This window comes from Eurypyga helias, unplaced genomic scaffold (genome assembly GCF_000690775.1).
Source record: "Eurypyga helias isolate BGI_N326 unplaced genomic scaffold, ASM69077v1 scaffold41576, whole genome shotgun sequence".
NCBI classification, from domain to species: domain Eukaryota; kingdom Metazoa; phylum Chordata; class Aves; order Eurypygiformes; family Eurypygidae; genus Eurypyga; species Eurypyga helias.
In genome coordinates this window covers 814-17,511 of record NW_010256722.1, presented here as the reverse complement: position 1 = coordinate 17,511, position 16,698 = coordinate 814, and the positions used below count along the sequence as shown (strand labels likewise).

Sequence of the window (16,698 nt, the reverse complement as noted above, 5' to 3'; positions counted from 1 at the left end):
CTCTGCGGCAACCATGAGCCGTCGGCCCAGGTAGGCTGGGGAGCGAGGGCCAGGCCTGGGCAGGCGTGGACGGCCGGGACAGGCCGGGCTCTGTTCCTGCCGGTAGTGGGGGAGCTGAAGGGTTGAAAAGCCCTCTGTCACTTCACATGTGCTTAATGCTCACGGCAGCTGGGTTTTTGTTAACTCTGTTCATGCAAACGCATGCAGGACAGTTCGGAGCAAATTCCTCAGTGGGCGAAGAAAAGCCTTCTCAAAATACCTCGACAGAATTTGTAGTGGTCTTGACTAAAAGGTGTGACCCGAGAGCTTGATGTGCTGCCCTTGGATGGGCCACAGTCAAGAAAAAAGTGTTTGAGAGAGAGACTTGGTGAGGTTTAAAGATAAATAGTACTTTTCATGAGAGGAAGAAGAATTGGAAAACCAAACCAAACTTACTTCCGCTCCAGAAAAATAAAATCCACATCTCTCTGCCTTTCTTTCTCAACCAGATTTGGTCAATCTGCTCCAAGGTAGTACCAAGGAGAGGAATGGAACTTCACACTCTTGCTGCTGTCACACTCCCCCATTGTGGGCTAAGCCATCAAAACCATTCCAAAAACATATTCTTAAACCTTGCTCTGTTCCCTTACAGGTCCAATTTAAAATTCTGAGAGGACACAGTGATACCGTGAGCTCCTGCCATTTTTGCTTCGAAGACACAAAAATACTCTCATGCTCTTACGACAGAACAGTGAAGCTCTAGGTATGTTTGAACACAACAGTGCCAAACCCAAAACATCTTAAAGCTGAAATCAAACAGGAATGTTATATAGGCATATGAAAATTGACTGAATCATCAGGGAGCCTTCTGAAGATACTTTACTGAAGTTTAAACGTAGCAGCTGTACATGTTTTTGCAGTCACAAATAGAAAACCTATTTCATACTTCAGACATACTCTGTGGCGTTAAAGGGTGACCCTTGTAAGCATACGTAGCATACACTGAAGCAGTGCTCTAGTTAATTAATATTTTAGAACTGTTGATACAGAAAGCTTTTTTTCTCTTTTTCTCCTGAAAGTTCCTTTTTCCGACTTGTTTATGTATATGGCTGTGGAGGAGGCGTAGCAGTTAGGGATCACAGAGCATGACCATGGTGTTTTCATACTTGTCACTTGCTCTTTATTTAAATTTTGATTTGCACCTTTTATTTTCTTGCTCCTCCAAGTTTTGTGTAGTTAGCTGGGGTTTCCCTGTAATTCCAGGGAATTTCCCTGTAATTCCTGTGCAGGGCAATGTTGAGATCTGAACTGGGGAAGTGTACGGGTTCTGGGTAATTTAATCTAAAAGATAGCTTGGAGACGGAGAGTTACGCGAGCCCCTGAATTTTATGCAAACGAGTGACAGTGCAGCTGCGCTACATAGATTGCAGGCCTTGAGATGTGGCATGCATTCAACAGGCATGACTTGACTCAAGAATTCCTCATGAGTTATGGTAATGCCTTTATATGATGCCAATACAGGTGAAGTTAATTTTTTGCAGGATCTACAGTGCTGACTTCTTACCAGTGCAGTTCCTACCATAATACAAATATTTTTTTCAAATGTACTGCATCCCAAAAGTGTAAAAAGTCTAGGCAGTTTGCAGGTTGGCACCCTTACGCTATCCAGGAGCTAGGTCCAAGAAATGAGGAAGTCTAGGATAAAAGAATTCCCGTCTTTGAATGATGAGTTCCAGAGTGAATAAACACGTGGAGATCTTAAGCAAATACTGTAGATGGGAGAAATAAAAGTAAGTGTATCTCAGGATGTTGGTCATGACACTTACAGTTTAGTAACTGTCAGATTGATAGTTCCAAACTTTCCTACTTTGTCTGAACTCAGAACTGGAGCCTGAATTTTGCTGTCTCTAGTGAAATGTTACTCAGCAGTCTTACACGTAAGTGGAAATCAATTACTATACAGTAAATTTGTATTACAAAAATTAGATAATCCATTATTTTTTTTAAGCACAGCATGTCTATGGATGTTCTTTTTGCTGGAAAGGATATAGTGTGCCTGTTGCCTGAAGTGTGGAAGGCTTAATCTGCTCCAGAAATGTTATCTTTGTAACTTTTGTCACACAAAGATCTATTCCCCACTTGTTGAGCGATACATGGTTTTCAGAATCTATCTCCAGGTATTTGCCTGAGTGTTGGGAACATTCTGATAGCGGTGTACAGACAAGATTATGTTAATTTATTTTGACAAGCTTAATTTTGTCTGGATAAGCCTGATCTCCTCCTCTGCAGGAACAGCCAAAGCAATCAGCATTTGGGAGAGTAGGGAGGACTTGGTGAGACCGGGGCAGGCCAGTTTCACTTTGGACTTCTCTTTTTTTTCCCTTTGAAAGGGTAGATATCAAATGATTGAGTGGAGTGAGAAAGCATTCAAAGTTCCTCTTGAGAACATACAGTATCTCGCTGACAGTCCACAGCTTTTTGGAAAACAAAAGATGAGTAGGGCACGCAGCAGACAGATGAGTAAGTCTAGACGGGCAGTTGTAACTGCAAGGCTTTTTGGCTCAGAAAAACAGAACAAGAACATATGGTAACTTCAAACTGTGTTTTTTTCTTCTCTCTTAGAGACATTCCTAATGATCCTAGTGGCAGTTGTTAGGCCTGTAGTGCATGGACACACATTCAGAAAATCAGTGAAAAAGCGATAAATAAATTTACTTTCACACCACTTTTGTCTGTTACCGAGAGCTGCCGAGTTAGCAGGACAGCTCCTGCGAGTAAAGTCCTCGTAAGGAAGCAGCTCTGGATCTGAGACTTCACAGCTGATGTTAAGAAGGGGAGGAATAGTCAGGAGTGCAAGATTTTAATTGTATATTGAAGACAAATGACAGAAGACATGCACAGTCACAGAACCATAGAATGGTTTGGGTTGGAAGGGACCTTAAAGACCATCCAGTTCCAACCCCCCTGCCATGGGTAGGGACACCTTCCACTAGACCAAGTTGCTCCAAGCCTCATCCAGCCTGGCCTTGGACACTTCCAGGGATGGGGCAGTGAAGGGAGTTTGTTGCCTGCTTCCAGATTGATTCTGAGACCTCTTGATACTTGCACAAATGCAAATCTAATTGAAATAATTGGATTAATCATGGAAATAGAAGATTACTTACCTAGATGAAGGTATGATGACTGATCCTGTGATAACTTTGCAGGCCTGCTGGTTTTTTGGTTGTGATGTTTACAGTCAGGCATCATGATCCGTTTGTAAAACTTGATTCATAGTTTCATTTACATTACTAAAGAACCTCAAGGCTTTGCTCCTTAGGACTGCACTGTACTTTGAACATCATGCATGTTACAAGGTAGTGCCGTACTGAAATCACTTAAACCTCTCTGTGTAAGAGACTAGGTAGAAGTTGATGGTGTAATACAAATGAACCAGTAACGCAGTATGGGTCATCATCTCAGTACTTGGGTTGTAGGAACCACAAAACAGAAATTGAAGAAGAGTTTTGTATTATGAGATTTCCAGGTATTTATAGCCAACTTCTTCAAAACATGAAGGAGAGTAAAGAGAAACTCGTAAATTTTGAAAAACTAACCACTGAGTGACAGAGGCTGGCATCAGAGGTGGGGCAGAAGGGAGGTGATGTCTGGGGGTAAATCACAAAGATCTTTGTATTTGGAGACAGGAGGCTTGTATTTGTGACTGGGAATGAGGAGTCAGCGAAGGAACCCAGAGGGCATAACATAATACAGAGAGTAAAAGAAAATCTGTGGAAGGGCACTGCGCGTGGATAGGAGCAGGGGAGACTGCACTTGTGACGACAACGAGGTAGGGATAATCGGTACAGGGACAGCAGGCCTTGCGAGCGCGCATTTGAACTCTGCCAGTCGAAATGGAAAGCCACAGATCCATGTGTGAAGAAACACTTGCCAGGATTTAGTTATGGGCATGGGTGTGACGGTCTGAGAGAACTCTTTTGCAAGAAATTTCTGGTGAAAACTGTTGTGATGGGAAGGGGACAAATCGAAGTCTGGGTGTGATAGGTGAAGAACTCTGTTTCAGTCAGTCTTGAAATCAAAAGTAGGAATAGAGTTAGTTAACTTTACTGATTTCACAAGTTTTGTTTTCCCTTATTTTGTGATGCTCTGTATTTTTTTTTACAATGTAGCGAAGCACTTCCTAATCAAACTCATTTGGATTTATTCAAGGATGTTGAGAAAGGGTGTCCTATTGAAGTATTTGAAGAACACACCGCCCCGATTTCTGAGTGCAACTTGACGCCTGATGACAGAAGGTGACCATTTTCTATCTTCATTTATTAAAAAAAAAAAGTTTTCTGTGATTTCAAGGTTCAGTTTCAGGGCATACTGCCAGACTCCTTCATCCACGTGAACTAGCATAAATCTCACCTTGTTCTCACCTACTGTTTATACAGGAGGTCTTAAATCTTTTCTGTTTTGCATGTGATGTCAGATGAATTAAACAGAAATAATTTTATTGTCTTAAATGCATATTGCAATAGTGTCTGATAGATTATGGTCTCTTTTAGGGCAAAGGAGTTGTCTAATACTGTTTTTGAGTTCCTCAGGGCTGGAAATCTGTCTTTGCCATATGTATATAAATATATATCATTTGTATAAAGAACCAACATTGTTCAGGGGTTCATCTGTCAGATTTATACCTTCATAAAGGTTCTCTTCTGTCTGTATCGTTTATTAATATTCCATAGCCTTTCCATTAAGGCTGTCTTGTCAATTATAGAAGAAATGCATCTTAACCTCGTGTCAGTCTGTGGACATCATAATTAAAACTGCGGCATATATTAACAATCGGTTAAGTAGGTCATGTAGTGCCTCCAGGGGTGCTATTTCTGGCATATTTCATCATTAAGTCACAATTGAAATCAATTTTTGTCAGATGGTGGAGTTGACTGATTAGGTTTTTGATCACGGAGTAGAGCACATGCTATGCTGCGTACTGCAGTCGTCTATGGTTTTGACAATTGCTGAACAGTAAGTAAACCGCCGTTGTGTACGGCCATGGAAACCACTTCCCAATCAAAAATGGGACCAGTTCATGAACTTCATGTGGCCTTCTGCATTACCTGTTTCTGTTTAGGAGAAGAGGTTGTGTTGGTTGCGGGAAGTATGCACATAGGGAGAGAATGAAAACCTCTTAATAATCTGATTGTATTGTTCATTGTTAGAATCTCAATGCATCAAGTTTCTTGGGCAAAATGTATGAAAGTGAAAGCTTATGAACTTCATCAAAACAAAGAGCCACAGTGGTACTAAAAATATTTGTTACATCAAGTGACATTCAATATAGATATTACTTTACATATTTGTGAATATTTTAATAACTGTGAGGGAAAAATTTTTGACCTCCCATTTCATGGAAACCTGCCAGTTTTAGTAAACTTTATTGAATAGCTTGGTTGTCTCATGTGGCTTTGTGTTTGTGCAGAGCAGAGTTTGTGGTGAAGGGTTACCCAGCAACATAACCGCCGAAAATCCAGAAAACCCTACTGACAAGAACACTTTACATTCATTAAAGAAAAGACATCGTAATGGCTTTAGAATTATTCTAACGTTGAAAATAATTAAATATCCTGTAATGGGTGAATTGAAATTGAGTTGACTGCTTGCACTCAAAATTATATATATGGCATTTTTACGATTAGTTGCTATCTGAAATATAAATAAAAATACTTGTTAACTAAGCTATGCAATAATTTTTGCTGTAGCCTTTAAAAGTCTATTTTAAATTAGTATGTGTGAGGATGTCAAATCACTGTCAGAATTAAGTGCTGTCATTTGCTTTCTTTTATGTGAAAACATTGATTGCTGTTTTCACCGATATCATTTTGAGAGTGGTAACATTGTCGTGTGACAAGACTGTCAAGGCCTGGGATATGGAAACAGGCAAGACGCTTGTATGTATGCTTTTGAATGCGTCTTGCAGAAGGGACAGCTATAAAATTCAGATTAACTGCTTTGTTGTTGATAAATAAGAAAACAAAACATGCTTTATTGGCACAATACAACATAGTTAGAGTAGGTAGGCTTGATTTTTAGTCCTGGTTTGGGTACTGATAATTGCTTATTCTTGGATAAATCTCTTGATGAACACATCTCAGTTATTTCAGATACAAGTGGGTATGATAATAATGACTCATCTCGGAAGATACATTTAAGATTGATTTTAGGATCTGAACAGGGTGGCCTTGTCTAATTTTGAGTTTATTGCTAATGCAGAAATAGAAACAATGTGTATAAAGATATCTATCAGCTTTCACCTAAACAAAGTAATATCAAACCCTTCTTTCTGAACCTGATTATAGAAAATCTGCTGGAAAACTTTCTCTAACCCTCAGGCATGTTTCTAAAACCTCTTTTTTTCTCTTTAGTGGACAGTAGAACATGAATGTATTGTAACTTCATGTAATATTTCTTGTGATGATAAATATGTGGTGTCTGGTTCAGACAAAGAAAATGCCATGTATGTTTTTGATGCAGTGAGTGCAGCGGTAGTGGCACGTACCCAAGGTAAGACTTACGACTTACATCATGTTTATGCAGCTCTTGATTTTTTAAAAATGTCTTTATTTAATTTGAGAAAATAAATTAATTCAGTTCAAATATCCTTACCTGCGAAAGGCAGAAGAAACTTATCTGCAAGACATTAAACCCAGTGTTTTCCAGGATAGGCTTATAAAAAGGAGATAATGGGCCAAAATTAGGCCAACAGTGATTCTTTTTTGAAATATACCTTGACCCTTGGAAGGTAATGTCACTAGTGAGGACTCCGTCCCAAGGGGCTTCCACTCAGGACTGCAGGCCAGGGAGTTTGCCATTCCTGCAGAATGGCCTTCTAAATATTTGAGCAGTCTTACAAATGTTAAAGCAGCATATGGTTAACGTGCTCCCTTGTGTCAGAGCCTGATGGTAAAATAATTTGGGTTTAAAAATAAGAAGTGCAACGAATGGATCGGAGTAGCTTCATTAGCACTGCCTCTGTTAGGTGACACTGTGAGGACATACTTTCTTGACATCATTTTAATGGAGTTACTTGCATTTTTAAAGTTTAACTACCTGCTGCAGTGCTCCCTAGGAGTCTGAGTAGTTCACTGTCATTGGCATTATGGGGCCACACTTCCAGACTTGTTTTTGGGAATGGTACAGAGAAATAAGTTACTACAGGACAGCATGTGAACTTACGTTAACTGTGGATGTTGAGTGCCTGTGTTCAGGTTCATATTCGTACTGTCTGCAGTAATTAGGAGGCCTCTTTCAGCGAGAGGTAGGTGAGCAGGTATCCTAGCCAGTGAAAAAGCAATTTGGAAATTCCTGTGTTTTAGAAATACCGATGCGTAGGCGCTATAGGTAGTTCTGCCTTTCTGACCTGTGTTCTGGGATGCAGGTGTAATTATTTAACATAACTAATGGTCTCACTTGCTGGTTTTTGTATAGGTCATCACAAAAGTACAATCACAAGATGTTGTTTTGACCCTGATGTCCAAAGAGTGACTTCAGTATCGTATGATAAGACAATAAAGCTGTGGAATATGATAATGCGATCCACCTCTATTACAATTAATGAGTAAGAAACAATACTAGAGTTAATCATGCATGGCATTATTTGCATCTTTCACAATTATCAGTGACATTTATGCTAACGTTTGTACTAGAGAAAATGGATAATAATTGTTAACTAAAGTAACATGCAAGCAAATGGCATATATAGAAAGCATGAATAAAATGGTCCACTCAAGGGTCCTGCTGTAAATAACTGAAAAATTGTATTTTGATGACTGTAAGCATTTCTAGTGCATTTTTTGTAGAGCTTCAAGGTTCTTGGGTATGTGTGGAGGCAGAAGGTCGCATACACAATATGGTACTGCAGTGTAAACTTCTTGTTCTAATTTCTACTAATTAGGAAAAATGTATGATCATTGATGAATGAGGAGATCTACTATCATGTGGAATAGTGAAGTCTTTAAAAATATTATGGAGTGAGGAAAAAATAATACAGTGGAAAAGGAGAAAATAGATCTAGATGTTGGGAGTTGATAATTAATCATGAGTTCTTGCAGAACATTTTGTGATAATTAGGTTTTGCACTGCAACCAGATCACCTTAGCTCGTCATAAAATTCATGGGCCTCAGAGCAACCACAGGATGATCTACTCTGCTCCTGAAGAGCCCCAGTGAAGACCTCACAGACTTCCAAAAAATCTGTTGTGTTGCCTCACTGTGTTAATCATTCCAAAGATTTTCCTAAGGTGGAGTATGTGGACTGCAGCTTAAGCTCACACGTTTCTGTTTAGATCCCCTGCAGACACGGAGATCAGATTATTCCCTTGTGTTCTTCTACAGTTTCATATATGTCCAAGCACTTCCATTATACTGCTGAGTCATCTTTTCAGTAGGTTAAACATCCGCATTCATTAAGAATTTAATTATTTCCTATTTTACTGATCATTCTTGTTGTTGACCTCTGAGATCTTTCCAGCTGGCCCACATTTTTCTTGAATCATGTGGCCCCATAAGGTAAACAGTATTCCCTCTACCTGGAAAAAAACATGCTCCTCTGCGGACCTGCCTCTGTTCAGACATCCTGTGATGAGATTCACTCTTTTTTGGCAGCATGGTGGTGAAGAGGAGTCAGTATATGTTGAATCCCTTTTATGCAGAACTGTGATAACGTCCTTTGTTCCCACCCCTTATCTGTGCAGAATGTCAGACTTGACAAAATTGACCTGATCAGGCAGCATGTGCATTAGATAATTAATTAAACACTGTAACACTCCTACAAACCGCAGTGATGACAGCACTGTCCTCTGTACAGACTGTTATAACTCTTCTATTTTCTTGATGATTTCTTCAGTTTGTGAAGATAGTTTTGAATTTTAATCTTCTCCCTTGTACAACTGCAGAGCCTTTTGTATCTGTATCTCATTATCTACATTAATGGCAGGAGGAAACAGGACTGGATTCAGGACAGATGCTGTGGACCCCAGCTCAATATGTACTTTCATTTTCACAGTCAACCAGTGAGGGCCACACTCTGAGATTGTTTTTCCAGACCATTTTCCCATAGATGCTTTTGGAGAAGGCTGGCCCAGTGCCAGAAGCCTTGCACACTATGGTCTCCTGAGCTCTCACGTGCTAACCTCTCATATCTCTCACTGAAGTCAGTAATACAGTAAAAAACATTATGTCAATTTAGGATATTGTTATTGTTTTAAGAAGGAAGCATGTAACAATAGACATGTCAAATCAACCATTAAAAATATCAATGGCTTCAAATAAACTCTACCAATTTAGCTTTGAATTCTTAAAACAATAATCAGAGAGAGAGTCTGCCTTTAAACACGGTTATAAAATTGTCTTGGAGGGATTGGGAATTACTTTGGGTAGGAAATTCAATCTGCAACATAGTAATGTTTCTTTTAAATCGCAGTGACTACAGCACGGTTTCCTGTAAGAGATGCTCATAATCCTTTCTCCACTGTAGATTTCAGGAAGCACTAACATCCTCACCCAGTCCTGGAACATCCAGATTTCTCTTCTGATGGGTATCACTGCTTCCAAAATTACTTTAATGTGGAATTGTTTAATCCATCCTCTGAATGTTTGAGTTGAAATTTACCTGTTTGAGTTGAAATGTGTACTGTTTATTGAATGAAAAATGGGTGGCTTTGTTTGGTAACTTCAGTAAAGTGTGGTGGTGGTGTAGCTGCTAAGCAATTTCTTGTTAAACTGTGTTCAACAAAAAACCCCACATAGCTGGTCACTTGTCACTTGTCTGTGTTTCAGGGCACACAGCAATGCTATCTCAGACTGCTGCTTTACCTCTGATGGTCGTTTCTTGTGCACAGCATCCTGGGACAAAAGCTTAAAAATATGGGACATAAAGACAGGAGAATTTCAATGTCGCGAACCCATTTCCCTGAACCAAGGACATGAAGGTTCTGTTAGTTCCTGTCTTTTTAGCCAAGACGGTGAGTTATCTTCATGCTAGTGCATGATGTATCTCAGTACCTGTGTATAGGGCATCTCGGATGAACCACGAGTGACCACTCTAACCATGCAGGTAGTTAATTCATCATTTCCAAGATAACATGTTTAATTTTGAGAAAATGATGTTCACGTAAATAAGTAAATTGAAGTTGATGGTCTGTGTTCTGTTTTAACCAGGCAACTGGAACACTTGCTTAACCGATACACCCATCAAGAGGTATGATAAAAAGTTCATAAAGGAGTAAAAGCACTATACTCTGTTAGAAGATTAACGTATCACTTGCGGATATTCTCCTAACATTAGTTAATTGAAAAACACATTCAGTAAACACTGTACTGATCTGTAATAAATAGGAAAATGTGTATGTCTTTGTTAGTACCCCCAAAAGTAATGTTACTTCACACTCCAAACGATGTAAGCTAGCAGTGTACTTCTGAAAAACTTCATGGATATTCTCAGCGACAGTGGTGGAGCACATGAACTACCATGTTCAAAGTAGTTGATGCTGTTAGAGCAAGACAAGTTGGCACCTGGCACTTGATGTGTCTGATGTTTTGATGAATAGGAGGAGAATAGGAGGCAAAACCAGACTTCCCAGCTTACCTGCACGTGAGTGGATGTAGTGGGGAGCAGTTTCTTACTGCCCTAGTTCCATTACCTTGACTAGATCACAGACTACTCCTAGTCCCTCCACCACATGAAAGCAGTGTTACTGCAAACTGCTGCTGCACTGAAACAGCTTCTCTTCACTGGGATGGACTAACACCAATTAACGTTGTACATTGTCATCTAATTGGCTGTTTTCTTTTGCAAGTCAACCAAATTTTCATGTATGGGGTATTTTTTCCACTCAGTTGTGTGTTTGCTAAATTTATGTATTAATATTTACAAAATTAAGAACGTTAAGAACAAGTAACCGAAAGGAAATTCTACTATCTCGTTAAGGCATGACTAATAGCTCGTTATTTAAATTTTTTAAATAAAGTCTGGCTCACTGTTAGAAGGAGCCTCTTTAACTAGTCTGTATGGCAAAGGAAAGATAAGATACAGTTTTCTGATTTTATATTTCAGCATCACTTGTATCTGGCGGATATGACAAAACTATAGTTATGTGGGATACAGAGGCAGGCTGCAAAAAGCTAAGCTTAAAGGTACTGAGCTCTTACTTGGTCACAAGTTTGATGCAAAGGTGTAAAATGTTTTGCTGGTTTAAAAGCATTGTGTATTTCATTATCTGACCAATACCCTTGCCTGTCCTTTTTAGATAGAGGCAGGAATATATCCTGGATTTCTGTGATTTAATTTCCTAGAATAGTATATTCTTACACAATTAGCTACAAAGTTATTACCTTGTCGAGTCAGTTGTTAATAAGCTATCAACATTTCTCTTTTTACAAACAAGCTCTTTTAAGGATTATATGGGATGGAGTTGTACCTGTGTTTTAGGAGAGAGTTTCTTTCAGCAAGTAACAAGAGCCTGGATAGTGCAGATGTTCACTCTGAAATGCCACACTCTGTAGGTAGACATCGGCATGTTCACCTGCTTGCTTACGCCCACAGAAAACACTGCATTAAAAGGGCAGCATTCAAAAACATTTAAATATTGGTGTTGAGGCTGCCAAGCTTAGCTCAGTGCCTAGGACGTAGTTTACCTTATTGCTTATAGTGACAGGATGAGGTCCACCCTGGTACCGTCCTTTTTAGGATGGAGCGTTCTGTAAAGGAGGGAGCTGTTCAGTATTTAGCTGTCCCTGCTCAGAGCTAGGCCTCCTCTTTTCTTCCATACCCATGGTAACACTACCCAAAAACCGAGGCGGTGAGTAATAGCTGCATACAAAAAGAAAAAAGATCCAAATCTCAGTAGGGTTTTTTGTGCCCTCAGGACTTTATTTGTTGCAATTGCATATTGCATTATGATACATTTTATTTCTTGTTTTACTGGAAACCATCCGCAAGACTTGAGCTAATGATCAGATGTGGGTCAGAGGAAAGAATTAACAAAGTAATGATCAGACGTGGGTCAGAGGAAAGGATTAACAGTATTTATAAAGTTAGGTGCATGCATTCTGCAGATGTTCCTTTCACAGAAGCCAGGCAGGTATGCCAACCTGAAGGGCCTACAAGGAAGCTGGGAGTTTACAAGGGCCTGTAGTGACAGGACAAGGGGTAACGGGTTTAAATTGAAAGTGGGGAAGTTTAGATTGGATATCAGGAAGAAGTTCTTCCCGGAGAGGGTGGGGAGGCACTGGGACAGGTTGCCCAGAGAAGCTGTGGATGCCCCCTCCCTGGAAGTGTCCAAGGCCAGGCTGGATGAGGCTTGGAGCAACCTGGTCTAGTGGAAGGTGTCCCTGCCCATGGCAGGGGGGTTGGGACTGGATGGTCTTTAAGGTCCCTTCCAACCCAACCCATCCTGTGATTCTATGACGCGGTGTCAGAGTTCAGATCTGCAACCTTGGCTTTTCCCTATTTTATGAAAATATGGTTTTAATGAACTTTTATTTTACTTACTGCATACGCTATTCAAGGCTGTATGATACTCGAATGTTTGCAAGTTAAAACGCTCATGAACAAACCCACCTTGGAGATCTCAGAAAAGACCACTTTCCTTCAAATCCTCGGGCTTAAAAACAGCTTTCAACTGCTGTCATGTTCAAGACAGCATCTTCATACAGGAGGGCTAAGCCTGTGCCTCACACCCGGTACCTTAAATGTGAGCTGACCTGCCCTCCGGAACTGGAACTGCACCGAATAAACCTTTGAAGCAGTGACTGTACACGTTCTCCACCCATATCGGTGCTTTACGTAATATGGCTACTGCATGCTTCCCAGTGCGCTGCAGTCACTGAAAGTAACTCAGTGTCCCATTAAAAAGGCATCTGTTTAAATGCTAATATCTTTGTAACTATGGAGAATTCCAGTTTGGTATCCGTGCCTTGGTGTAATTACATTCTAGGCCCATAACTAAATTAAAAAACATGTTTTAAAGATTCTTCTATAAACCCTACGTTTTATGTTTGCGTGTTTGACCACAACTCTGTGCTGGAAAAATACATGTTCATTTTTTTATTGTATTTCTCAGGTGTGCCATTTGTCTGTCAGAGTGACACCATGCCTTCCTAAACTCTGGGAATTTTATCTGTCAGTGCCGCTCGGTATTCGCATTCCCTAGCTGGAATAAAGCATTCATTTTAGATTTTAATCCGTTTCTGTCTCAGGCCAGCTCAGTGCTGTTAACCTCAAATCAGGTGTGCTGCTCTCAGAGTGTGGATATCCCACCCAGCTGCTCGACTTGGCCCCCTCAGAATTGGTGTCCTTCCCCTAAACGGGGGGAAGCTGCTCTCTCTTCCCACAGCTCTTCCCTCAACTATCACAGGATAAACAGCCTCAAGCCTCATTTTTTGGGTAATGAGTATTAGAAGTTAACTTTCTCTTTACAATTATTCACCGAACTGTTTAAAAAATAGAAAATACCTATGTTTAAATGGAGCTTAAACCCATGGTAACCGTAGCTGTTGTTCCGAGTGCTGCAGCTGGTGGTCTGGTTACCAGGGGTTGTGAGAGCCGCTGTTTTCAGGTTGTAAGTATGACCTTTACTACAACATTTCTTCATGGCTGGACATGAGGCAGTCTAGATAAGAATTTTCTCACTGCATTTCATAATGGATTTATGGTACAAATAGGGTTTTTATTATAATAAAAATAATAAAGCTTTTTTCCTGCTTTTATAGTTAAATTTTGCTTTACTTTAGGGTCACCCGGACTGGGTTACAGATGTTGCAATTAGCAAAACCAAGAAATGGATTTTTTCAGCCTCAAAGGTAATCACAAATTCCTGATGTGGTTTCAGGAGCTAACTTATAAATGAATGTAAAAATTTCAGCCCTTATTTCCCGCTTTTATTTTCGGATTAAATTGAACAATGGTGAAGTTGTTCATAAAAGTGCTAAGTTGTAATTGGTATGTGCCTCAAGTAATTACAGAAAATCTTTAAAAGAATTTGCTCAGTGTGTTTATTTTTGGTTATTTTAAAATGTGCAGGCAGTTTTAAGATTGGTGAAGATTGTTTCCAAAGACATGATATTTAAATGTGAACCAGTTTAGGTCTCATGTTGAGAGGGTTCATCTGATAGGATGAGATTTCATCCTTATGGAAACGATGTTAATCACTGTTGGCAAAAGGCAGCTACATCAAAATAATTGCATCTTTTTTCTCAGGATTCTACTTTGAGACTGTGGGATATTGAAAAAATGGATCATATTCCTTCAGTGATAGAAAGCAGAGAAGCAGGAGGCTCAAAAATTGCTCAGGTTCTATCACTTTGTTTTTTAACCACACTGAAAGAAAATTTGAATGTTAATGAGCTGTCAGATTTCTGGGCTGAAAACCCAGATTGGTTGTGTTTTTCTCTACTTGCAAACATTGTAAAATCCTTTTTCTGGGAGTGAGGTGTAGTAATAATGGTTCTTTTTTAAAACTTTATTTTTGTGAAGACACCAGTTTTCATACAGGTGCTTTTTTTTTTTTTTTTGAAAACAGAGCCATGTACGTGTACTTTTAAAAATAAACATATTTTGGTTTTCTACACCTCATGCTTCTGTGGAGTAATTGGCCACTTAAATAGGCTTATTGCTAAACCAAAGCACTTAATATTCATGTGCTCCTGGACACAAATCAGCTCATATAAATTCTGAGGAGTGTCCTTTTAAAGCTGAGGCTGTATGTATTCTGACTTCTAAAACATGAATTATAAATAGCTGTTAAGGAAGAAGAACATAAACTTAATGCTATTGAAACTTTTGAATATGCTTTTTATTACAGTCCCTCAGTTGGTTTTGACAGTGGATTTGCAAGACCTTGTGTATATTTTTCTCATTGTCACTAACCATTGTGTGAAATGCCATTATTTCTATAATACTTTTATCAGCCTTTCTTGTCGAATAGCAGGTACTCATAAGCAGTGTGCAGCTTTTTAAGCTTTTAAATATTGTTTATTAATGTGTCAGCAGTGAAAATGTGTACATTTATAAAAGAATTAATAGAAATCTGAGAATATGGTTATAATTGGTACAGGAAAGGATTTTGATAAACACCAAACAACTAGAAAACTGCCTGAAATTTTTTATAAATGGTTTCACAAGTAGTGAATTGGGAATCAGTCATGTTGACTCTGACAGAATTGGATTAACCCTCATGAGTGTGTGTGTGTCAGCAGAAAAACCTCTTTGTACTGACTACGGTGGGTTAATATTTAATCTGTAATTATCGTTATGCATCAATTTTCCTTTCTTTTTTACAATTTTTCTTTCTACATTTCTCCTTCAGTCAGATAACGGTCAGGCAAAATAAAAGTAAACAAAAAAGCCCCGACCTACCTAGTGCTCATCACCAAGACAGAACAGTTAAAAACTGGATACCTGTCAAGCCACCCACAAAAAAACTGGACTGGATACCTGTCCAGCCACCCAGAACAGTTAAAAACTGGATACCTGTCAAGCCACTCAGAAAGCAAAGTAGGAGACTCTATTACTGGGAAAAAACCCAACCAACCAACAAAAAACTCCCACCAAACAAAACCCCCAAAAAATCCAAGTTCACATAGAATAAGGTTTTATTCAGGCAAAAACTCCAGGCCATCCATCACAGGAGTTAATTTTGAGCAGCACTGTCCACGTCAGGTTCACGATGGCTCTACGCAGTCCGTGCGTCTCAATCAGGCCTAGATATGGGTGTATATAGGGCTGTGCCTTAATGAGTGAAATAACGCAGTCTGCCAGCGATGAGCAACTGCAATGACGTTTTTTGTTGTGTTTACACCAGTGTGAAGCATGCGGAAAACCCTTCTTGTGCCTGCAGCGTACTCTGCGCCGGTGAGCAAACATTTGCCATTGCCACCTTCTCTTGCTCCTGACCATTAAATTCATCCAGCAGCCTCGGGATGCTAACACATTTAAGGATAAGCGGCTGCCTGACGCACATCTAAAGCTCAGGCTTCCCTCTAGCCTTGCTCTCCTGTAGTATCCTGTAGGAGGAGTAACAAAGACTTTATACAAACGCGTTAGGCAGCTGCGACATACCAGGTAAAGAATAAAATGCCTGGGAGTAGAAATCCTCTGCTGCATGGTACTAGAGAATAAACTTGCTTACTTGTCCTTTGTGAAATTTTAAGCGATTTTAAATGAATGTACTAGTTCCAAATCTACACAAGAAAATATGTGGATATGTAAATTACTGTCAGCTTTCCTCCGTTCTTTAGATAAACCATTCCTCTCTTCTGTGGCAAACAGAGTGTTTGTTGGCAGCGGACATCAGAAGGAGGTTTTGTGAGTAGAACCATGAATAAGACCACAGACTTATTTCTAACGTGTTGCCATTCCCCTTAGAAAAATTTTGCGTTCAGGCGTTGAGGGGAGGTTGTGGTTTGTGTCTGAGGGGATGCAGCACCAATAGTTCCGTGTAGCGAAGGCCCCTCCGACCGGGAGCGCGGTGGTTTTTCTACCCTTCTGCCGGAGCGGCCCTGAGAGGATTACCTCTCCTTGGTGTACGTGAGAATGTCAATTAATAAAAGATTAAGTGTTTCAAAGTGTTCGGATGCCTTATGCCTAAAAACTGTTTTCAGCCTCTTCAACGTTTCTTTCTAAAAGGAACTTAAAGTGGGGGAAGTAGTTGGAAGTGGGCATGTGACTGCCTGGAA

At 39.8% G+C, this 16,698-nt stretch overlaps 1 protein-coding gene across 1 annotated transcript; it reads left to right on the top strand.

Annotated features, from left to right (window-relative positions):
* Positions 1-3: 3 nt before the first annotated feature.
* WDR88 (WD repeat domain 88) lies at positions 4-15,874 on the top strand (the record flags this gene model as incomplete). The annotated part of the gene is given in 11 exon segments (XM_010153762.1): positions 4-30; positions 632-742; positions 4,189-4,274; positions 5,852-5,915; positions 6,390-6,528; positions 7,453-7,582; positions 9,802-9,986; positions 11,078-11,157; positions 13,756-13,824; positions 14,222-14,314; positions 15,825-15,874. Coding segments are annotated over 11 exon segments (1,034 nt in total), but the record flags the coding sequence as incomplete, so codon positions are not given.
* Positions 15,875-16,698: the final 824 nt, after the last annotated feature.